The 10,000-nt window shown below is 38.9% G+C and overlaps 1 protein-coding gene across 1 annotated transcript in view; it reads left to right on the forward strand.

The window, feature by feature from the left end:
• plcb1 (phospholipase C beta 1) overlaps nt 1-5,831 on the forward strand; it is a gene marked incomplete at both ends in the record, with an annotated part of 20,893 nt that extends 15,062 nt beyond the window's left edge. The window contains 12 exon segments of the mRNA XM_080036880.1: nt 2-22; nt 24-102; nt 614-726; nt 1,249-1,414; nt 1,572-1,628; nt 2,009-2,186; nt 2,945-3,077; nt 4,264-4,340; nt 4,570-4,659; nt 4,825-4,882; nt 5,056-5,142; nt 5,679-5,831. Of these exon segments, the coding sequence (XP_079893006.1) occupies nt 2-22; nt 24-102; nt 614-726; nt 1,249-1,414; nt 1,572-1,628; nt 2,009-2,186; nt 2,945-3,077; nt 4,264-4,340; nt 4,570-4,659; nt 4,825-4,882; nt 5,056-5,142; nt 5,679-5,831 (1,212 nt within the window).
• Nucleotides 5,832-10,000: the final 4,169 nt, after the last annotated feature.

Raw genomic sequence — 10,000 nt, forward strand, 5'->3', positions numbered from 1 at the left:
CCGTTACATCGGCTTGAGGAACCGAGAAAAACCAAAATCTCATTCTACCGGCCGTGTTCGTCTACATTGTGGTCAAAGATTACGTACCGGACACTTTTGCTGGTACAAATTTCATGTCCTACTTTACACCTTCATCAACACTTTGGTCTTTGACGAGTTCGCAGAAATAAATTACCCTTTTCTACAATTTTCTTGTGACTTGTTCTGACAAAGCCTAACATTCCCACAAATGTTCAAATGGGCAGATTGCCATAACATACAGTGTATTAAGCATGCTCACCTTCCACAGCTAAAGTAGAAACAGAATACTCAGGTTACCTGAGCACATACATGCTCTCAATAGATAACATGTTTTTGATTTGAGCCGCCTGTTCCCCCACCTACACTGGATATTCAAACATGACACAATACACATGCTTTAGCATTATTCAGTTTAATGTCACAGCATCAAAAGAGAGTTTAAATATTTAACACAATACATCTTCTGCTGTAGTACTGCTACATTGTCTGGAACATTATTCTTGTCTTCGATATAACCACTTCCGTGCAACCTTCTATGTCTCAGAGAACTGGCAACTCTGTGTTTTCATATGTTTCTCTACGTTTCCTCTAGATGTGATAGAGGCTTTGTCCAACCCTATTCGATACGTCAACCTCCTGGAGCAAAGGTCCAAACAGCTGGCGGCTCTGACACTGGACGACGTAGAGGAGGACACGCAGATGGAGGTCAGATGTTTTTTCTGGTGTTTTTTTTCTTTGTTTGTGTTGAGAACCAAATCTCTGAACTTCCTAACTGTAGCATGAAAGGCAAAACTCACCAGAATCATACGCCAAGCAGCTTAAACCACTGGCACCACTCAGAACAAAATCTCAGAACTTTATAATGGTGCAGTAGGAAGGAAAGCAGTGTGCATCACAGTGGACTCCCATTCACCACTCGTTTCAGTTACTTCCTTCAGGCAGCCGCTTCAGAGTGCCTTTGGCTAAAAAGAGAACTTACAAGAACTATTTTATTCCCATCGCAATAGGCCTTTTAAACAAGGACAAAGGACAGCGAAACACACATGCTTTTACTATTTTATCGAACTGAGGCCTGTGTTATTTTCATGTTGTTTGAGTCACTAGCTGAAGGCAATTTTCTGTCACAGTGTGATAGACAATAAAGTTTTTTTAATTGAACTGAACTGAATTGAATGGAATTTCATTTAATGTGGATTGATTGCTCTGACTGCTGGTGTTGTTGTTCAGGATGAGGCCGACAGTTGTGCAGAGCGTAAGAACGACCTGAAACCAACTCCAGTGGAAAACGGACTCAGCCCCGCCTCTGTTCCCGCGGGACACACTCCCATTGCCACCACGCCTAAAGCCTCCGCACCTAAAGCCTCCGCGACCCATCAACAAGCAGCTACAACAGGTAGCATGCACATAAGGATAAAAACACACTCTTTTAAATGTTTAATCCACGTCTTAAATATTCTAAAATTATTCGTATACAAGTAGCTTGAATGCCAAAGTGCTGGTGATTTAATTGTTTGTTATTAATGTGGATCATGTCTCCTCTGAACTTTTAGATGCAGACAAAAAACCGGCTGCAAAGAATGAAGATCTGGTTTTAAGTATTTTGATAGGTCAGTACACAGAGTGCTCTCTGATAATTTTTTTCAAATGCTGTGCAACCAATCAATTACACTTAATTAAATAAAATGAAGAAGGGTGTGTAGAAGGGATAAATGTGTTGAAGGGATCAAACAAGAAGCATAAAACCATAATCAATACCAAAACTGAGTTACAATCCATTTTTCTTAAACAATACAAGCACCATATTGTTTTTGCAACAGGACAAGTTGGAAAGGTCTTAATGAACAGACCATTTTAGCATCATGGAACCCATCAGTCTCCAAGCTTTAGCCAGAGTAACAGAAGAAAAAATATTATATATTTGTTTAATAAATTCAAATACAGGTCTATTGATTTATTAAATGTGCTGTGTGGTTATTGTTGCAAACAGACGTCCCAGCGTGCAGCCTGGAGACTCTGCAGCAGGCAAAGGTTTACCAGAAGGAGCAGAGACGTCAGTTTAAGGAGCTGAAGGAGTTGGTGAGGAGGCACAACAAGAAAACCTCTGAGCTCCTCCGAGAGGTCAACAACAAGTACAAGAAGATGACCAGACAGTGCAGCAAGAGCAGGTACGTGCACACACAAGTTATTAATATTCCTTTTTTCTCATCTTGTTAAAACTGAACTCAACGTGACATATCATGGCATTGCACACATAAAGTGATATATTCTTAAAGGAATAGTTCAACATTTTGGATTTTTGGCTCTTTGCCTCACTCTCCGGCTAAAGAAAAATGTGACAGAAATCGTTCATGTAACTGTGCGTGCATTTTTGATATAGAAATGGGCAAAGCTCGTTCATCCAGGTTAACTCAGCTCAAACACTGGTAGTCGAGGGGAGCAGGTCAAAAGATAAACTGTATTTCATCACTAAACGTTCCTGTGTGGTTGTTGGGACTTGTTTATTTACCACGTTATGTTGAGCTCTATATTTTTACACGTTATGTCATTTTAGAATAAAATACATAGTGACCGTCACAGGCACTTTCCTTTTTTTTCAGTAGGTATTTGATTCTAAAATAACATAAAGTGTAAAAATATAAAAAAGTGTATCTTTTGACCTGCTCCCCTTGACCACCAGTGTTTGAGCTAAGCTAACCTAAATGAGCGACCTTTGCCCATTTCTTGATCAAAATTGAACGCACAGATACACAAACGGCTTCTGTTGCCTTTTCATGAGCCGAAGAGTGAGGCAACAAGCCAAAAATTCAAAATGTTGAACTACTCCTTTAATTATTGCAAAATATCAATAGGGAAGACTTTCTCCATTTTCTTTTGTAAAAGTCACATCTGTGTGTTTGTTTGTGTGCGTGCGTGCGTTGGTCAGGGGTTCGTGTTCAGACAGTGAGAAAGACGAGCGCCTGCAGCAGCTGAGAGACGAGCAGCAGCAGCAGCTTCTGGCTCTGAGGCAGGAGCAGTACTACAGTCAGAAATATCTGCAGAGAGAACATATCAAAATGGTAAAGCCTGACGTAAAATAATCTAACAGTAGAGTCGATGTCTCTAGAACTGTATGTTTTCTATATTTGGGTGAACTCGTTCAAAGCACCCTCTCTTTGACATAACACAATCAGGTGTTATTGAATGATGGATAAAACAGAACTAGGGCTGTCAAGCGATTAAAAAAATGTATCTAATTAATTACAGGCTCTGTGATTAATTAATCTAAATTAATCGCATACTTCTATGCCACTTTTATGCCTGTTTATAAACAGCTGTATAGCCTACAGTTTCTCTCTCTCTCTCTCTCTCTCTCTCTCTCCCTCTCTCTCTCTCGTAACTTCTGTCTCCTCCCCTCAGCCAGGTTTCTAGATGAAATAAAATTAGGAACTTCGCCGAATTTTCTACTTAAAACCACAAAAAACAAGCAGGCTAAATGGAGTCGCGCTGCACTGCCAGCTAACGAGGCAGCTAGCAAACAACAGTGAGACACACGGAGGAAGATTGAGAGATACTGTTTTGAACCTACATTGTTAATTAGGCACCCACTAACTCAATGCACAGACACTGCGGAGAATAACATAAGATAACTTCCTACCTTCATGCTTATTTGCCCGAAGCTTCCCATAAAATGTCCATAGAGCCCTCTCTATGCTTCTTTTTTTACTCTTTAATCCCGTGCGGGCCGTGTCAAACTACAGATGCAGCTGCGCTATCGTCTCACCCCTCTTGCACCGGGTCAAAGGGCACTATAGAAGTGCGATTAATCTGCGTTAATTTTTTTAATCGCGTTAATTTTTCTGTGATTAATTCATCGAAATTAACGCGTTAATTTGACAGCCCTAAACAGAACATAACATTATAATTACATCAAAGGTGCTTCGAAGAACTTTCAGTTTTCAGTTTTCTAATTCTTGCACCCCCTTTGGACAAAAGTGGAAGTGTTTTTACTACCCCAGCTGTTGTTCCTGGGTGAGCCTACCCATGACAAAGGCAATAAGAAAAACAATATAAAAATAGCATTTTTCTTGCACTGATGGTCTCGTTTGCGGTTACATGTAATGTATGATCATCAGATGAAAAATAAGACTGTTTCAGAAATATTTAAAAGTTCTTCATAGTACCTTTAAAGAAAAATAGGAGTTGAATCAAAAGCTTAGATTAGAGATAGTACAATAAGGTAATACAGTGTGTTTTTCCTCCCAGCTGACAGAGCGACTGAGCAGCCTGGCGGAGGAGAGTCACAACGCCCAGATGAAGAAACTCAAAGACATCTGTGACAAGTAAGAGACAGCTCTGAGACTTCAATAACTGAAACATACTGTACATCAAGGGGTTAAAAGTCTGTGAGGAACAACACAAAGAATAACATTGTTGAGAGCATTTTATTTTGCCATGCTTGCACAGTACATGCAAGTAAAAAGTGAGATGCCATGACACCCAATATGTCTAAAAAAGTAAAGCTTCAAGAAACAAATCCAAAACATTAATATCTAAATACTTCCACCGTAGGGAGAAGAAAGAGTTGAAGAAGCAGATGGATCGAAGGAGAACGGAGAAGATCAACCAAGCAAAGACCAAAGAGAAACATCTGGCCGAAGAGTAGGTCTTCTTTAAACACACACACCATTATCAATCCAGCATAGAAACCTGCTGTAGCTCCTTCATCTACTTCATGCACTCACTCACTCATCCATCCAGCTAGTCTTACTACAAAAGTAAACCACGTGACTCAAACTCAACCCCCGTCTGACTGTGTGTTCCCAGGGAGAAGACAGAGATCAATAAGTCCTATGTCAACGAAGTGGTCCAGAACATAAAGCGGGTGAGAGCTGGGGGCGGACAGAGAATCTGGGTTAAAGCAGTGATGGGTTTTATTTGTTTTATTTCTAAAGACTGAATACTGCAGAGACCATGATGAAAATGTTATATTTATCTCTCTGTCTAGTCTCTCTTCAATCATAAAAACGCTTCATAAGTCTCTTTAACTGTCTGCAGCTGGAGGAGACTCAGGCAAAGCGCCACGATCAGCTGGTGGAGCAGCACAATGCGCTCCTGCAGGAGATACAAGACCAGAAACCAAAGGTAAAACATACAAATGTAAATCAATTTACTGCCTCTTTTCTGTCTATTAACAAGTTCCTTTATTCCTTGGTTAAACGCACCGCCTACCGCTTTGCAACACTGAATGCCTGAATCCACTTCACAGCAAGAAATGTCTTGTACATGGAGTTCCAAGCTGCTGCTGCTGCTGCTGCTGCTGTCAGTTGCTCCACACCCACACATTTTTAGGATCGGTACTGACGTCAACGCAGGACGTTAAGAGTGATGTAACGTGCCCTCTGGCGGCCATTTTGAAGCTGCTCAACAGCTGGTTGCATTTCTTACATGTACGAACCCATCTGTCTCAACAGTGGGAAACAAGCGAGGCAAACTTCTGTGCTGTTTTTGACTGTCATCTTTGATATATGTCACCGATTCACTAGGTTAACATGATCTCTGTTTGTGTCTTGCAGCAGTATAGCTAATTGCTCCATCTGCTGGAGGAACCATCAGCAGGCAATAGATGTATAAAAGCAATCCCGTATGTGAATGACTATGCCCCCTCTGTCTTTCTCCAGCTGCAAGGGGCCGTGGAGGCAGATTTCCAGGAGAAGTTCCAGTCTCTGCCCGGAGAGATTCAAGACTTCCTGCAGGACAGGAAGCCGGAGGTCAGAGGTAACAGCAAGTCCCGACCGTCGACGCCACACGAAACTCTGTCGGAGGAGGACTGAAGGGAAGGGGGAAGAAAAAAACGTGTTGAGGAGCGAGGGAATAACAATTATAAGGACTGTTAGTTTTTTTATTTTAAATGGGAGAATGCTTTAATGATTGTTTTCATTTTCAAATTCAAGCATGCACTTTGCTGTTCTTCAGCGTTTGATCAGAACTCATTTAGTCTTATTTTCTATCTATTTATCTCTATCAGTCTATCTATAGGATATTTCTTTCTATCTATCTATCTATCTATCTATCTATCTATCTATCTATCTATCTATCTATCTATCCATCTATCCATCAATCCATCTATCTATCTATCTATCTATCTATCTATCTATCTATCTATCTATCTATCTATCTATCTATCTATCTATCTATCTATCTATCTATCTATCTATCTATCTATCTATCTATCTATCTATCTATCTATCTATCTATCTATCAAACCATAACAGTATCACCTCTGGCTCCTCAACTGTATCTATAAAACTAAAATCATACAATTATTTATGAGCACAACAATGCTCTCTTTTTCACAATGCCATATTTGAACACGTTCCCAGTACGCCCACCCTCCCATTGGTTGGCCTCTGAGCAGCTTTGCTGGAGGAGCCTGCGATCAATGGCTTTGCTTAAGGGCACTTCAGTGATGGTAATAGTGAGAGAGTAAACCTATGTTCCTCTTTTAACTGTTCCAATCCAGATCCATCCACCACAACTTGATTGTTCTAATTGATAAAATAAAATAAAAATGATTTACAAATAGGGGAGAGTGGCCTGAGTTGTGCCGGTGGGGAAGTTGTGCCACCCCTTGTTTCTGGAAAACCATAGAAGAAATTGGAAATGTGACCACATATTTAAGAAGACCCATCCATTTGACTCATCCTGTAAAGAAGGGAGCAACATGGAATAAGTTATAAGACATAACATTTAAGCTCAAAAAACTGTTTTTTGCCTTTCAAAGTAAAATTTCCATGATCAAGGTTTTTTGATTATTGTGTCAATTATAGACACATTTGAAAACATTGTACACATGTTTTAGTGCTTTAGTATGCTACACTTTGTGTCTAGATAGCACGATGTCAGCCCTAAACTGCTGCATCATGCTTATTATCCAAAATTCTGGGGTTGGGGTGATTTGTGCCAGAGGGCCTGGGGTGAGTTAGAAGTTAGTAAGTAAGTAAAATGTATTTATAAAAGCACATTTATAACAGTTTGCACTGTCCAAAGTGCTGAACATAGTGCATTCAGTAGGTAAAAAATGAAGGTAAAATATCAATAACAAAAATTAAAGACATAAAGCCCAAACATCCACATATAAAAAAGATAGTAGTGCAGAGGTAAGATAGTTAATGGGGAGGAAAAACCAGGGTGTACAGATGGGTTTTGAGCCTTGATTTAAAGGCAGAAATGGAGGGGGAATCGCTATGCCAGGTGGCAGTTGGTTCTACAAGGGCGGAGCAGCTAGTGCAAAGTACATTTCTGAGAGTTGTGCCATTGGCATGGCTGTATACGCTGGTCACCAAAAGAAAGTGATTGTCTACAGTAGCTCTGAAGAGAGTGACATCTCCATTCCACTTAACGACACCACTGATGAGAGTTCAGATTGCCAGAAAGATGACGATGGTGACTTTGCCATTGTGAGCTTTGCAGTTAAAACCATTAGATCTGCTAGGCCTTGTTTAAGAAGATTGTCCTTCAATCTTTGTAAAATATTTACTTTATTTACTTTAAATAAACCTTAAATAAGTGATTGTCTAATGGATTTGTCTTGCATTACAGTTTATGAGATATATATCAATGGCACAATTTACCCCATGGTATTCTCTCTTGTGGCACAACTTACACCACACCGGGGGCAAGTTGTGCCACAAGACAACTTTTTTTTCGAAAGCTATATTTCTTAAACAGTTTATTTCAGATCCAAAGTTATTGTTGCCTGGGATGCACAACACCCTGAAATATATGTACATATTTGAGCTGGAGACTTTACTGTCAATGCCTCACTTTAAAGTCACTTTGAGTAAAAAGTGGCACATCTCACCTCACTCTCCCCTAATATACAAATTGTATACTTTTCAGGATTTTGGATCCTTGATTTTTACAGTCATGTTTTTTTGTTATATAAATGCATCTAATATCATGTTATATTTCAAAAGGCATCGAATTTGACCGTTTTTGGTTAGTTTGTTGCACCTTATGGTGATTGTTCATTTAGGAACTTAAAAGACGTTGACAGGGATGATGTCCACTTGAATGATAATTAATGATGAAGGATAGAGACAGAGGATAGAAGGAACAGGCTCAGTAAATGACTGTCTGAACTTTGTATTTTACAAGATGTCTGCTATAAACTACCACTAGATAATTTATTCAGTCCTCAATATTTGATTATGCACTTGTTTATTTCATTATTTATTCATGAGATTTGGGAGAAAAATCTATCTCAATGGTCATTTATTTTAAGTTATAAGAAAGTATTTATCGTAGCATGACTTTTAGCCTAAGACATTTATGGATAAATTAATTCAGTAATGTTTAAGGGAGGAGGAGGATTTGCACAGAAGGGGTTTTAGGATGAGAACAAAATGATTACTAAATCTACTTTTTTTTTAGACCGATGAGAGTAGCGGCAACATACCATTGGGTCTGTGAGCAAAAATGATCTGTTAGATGGGGAAGAGCCTCAAGGTCTGCTTCACTGCATGAATAATTGATTTTGATTTTGATGTAAATGTTGGTGTAACAAAGTTATCATTCTGATTATTAATTTATTGTTATTTTCATAATAATTAAGGGTAAATAACACAAACTATTTATAAAACAGCTGAATTGTTCCGAAGTGTTAAGTCAACGTTTTTTTTCTAAAATGTTTCAAAATGTATGCAGCTTGTCACTCTTTGTACATAGATCTTCCACAAAACATGGTCCATGGTTTTCTTTATTTTTTCTTTCGGCACTTGTAAAACTATGACTTGAATCTGTTTTCAACATCCTTTTTTTTGCAGGAAACTGCTGTTGATTGAGATTGAACAATGACCTCATAAAGGTAGCCTACAATGGCAATATTTTAGACTCTGCTAACTCTGTGTGCCAACATTAAAGTACCTCCCTATTATGTCACTACTATAGGTCTTAATGCTTTGTTAAACACATTTTCTAAAGTCTGCAAAGTGGCTGAGGTTCTCCAACAAGAAAAGGCCTTGTTGAACGCACCACACCCCTGCTTTAGTGATTCAACTGAGCATGCATTATCTTCTTGGATTTTTCCATCGGTTGAATTGTTTTCTTGGTTTTACTGAATTAAAACATGTTTGATCTAAAAATGAGTTGTTATCATTTTATATTCTCAGTGTTGTAGTCCATGATCTCCCGTGTATTCATTTCTTAAGATGCAGCACTCAGGCTTATGAAAGGAGGTAATTACTGTTGTCAACCACACCAGTAAAAAAAAACACTGCCTCCGTGTCTGTAAACAAAGTTTGCTGTCACTGTGATGTTGTGTGTGTGCGTGCGTGATGATGATGTGGGGTTTCACAGAGAAGCAGTGTGCTGTTCGTCACAGGGGAGAAATGAGGAGGAGGGCTTTCAAGCTGAGAGACTGTCTGTCATGATTGTGTTGGACTACAAAGAAGTTTCTGCCTGTCCATGTCACTGATAGCATGGAATTGTTATGAATAGTTATATGTGGGCCATATGTCCAATAATACAAATAATACATAAATGAAAAGCAGCAACAAGCTGAAAACACAACACTGACATAGTAGGCCTATCATCTTTACAGTTGATCTGGTGAATGTATAGCCTGTTAACACATCCAGCAGATAGAGAGCTACATTATGATTCATTAGGAGTTTGTATCCATTTGATTCATTTAAATCCATAACGGGATAATTCATTTGTTATCTTGACAAAAGAAGACTTTGGTTTACCATTGCAATGGGATTATTAATTTTAAAATATAATCTAATAGCCTATGTTTTGTTAACTAACATCTGTTGGGATGACTTGAAAAGTCATGTATAAGGGTAAGCCTATTTCTGCATTTGTTTTGTGCTTTATTACGGAAGCACTACAGATGAGATCAAATGTTTCATTATACATCCGTGTAGGGCTTCCATACTGGAAACGACCAGTCCAAATGTCACACTTTTTCTTTTTGCTGTACTATAGCTTATACTGC

This window comes from Ammodytes marinus (assembly GCF_949987685.1).
Source record: "Ammodytes marinus genome assembly, chromosome: 11".
Taxonomy (NCBI): domain Eukaryota; kingdom Metazoa; phylum Chordata; class Actinopteri; order Uranoscopiformes; family Ammodytidae; genus Ammodytes; species Ammodytes marinus.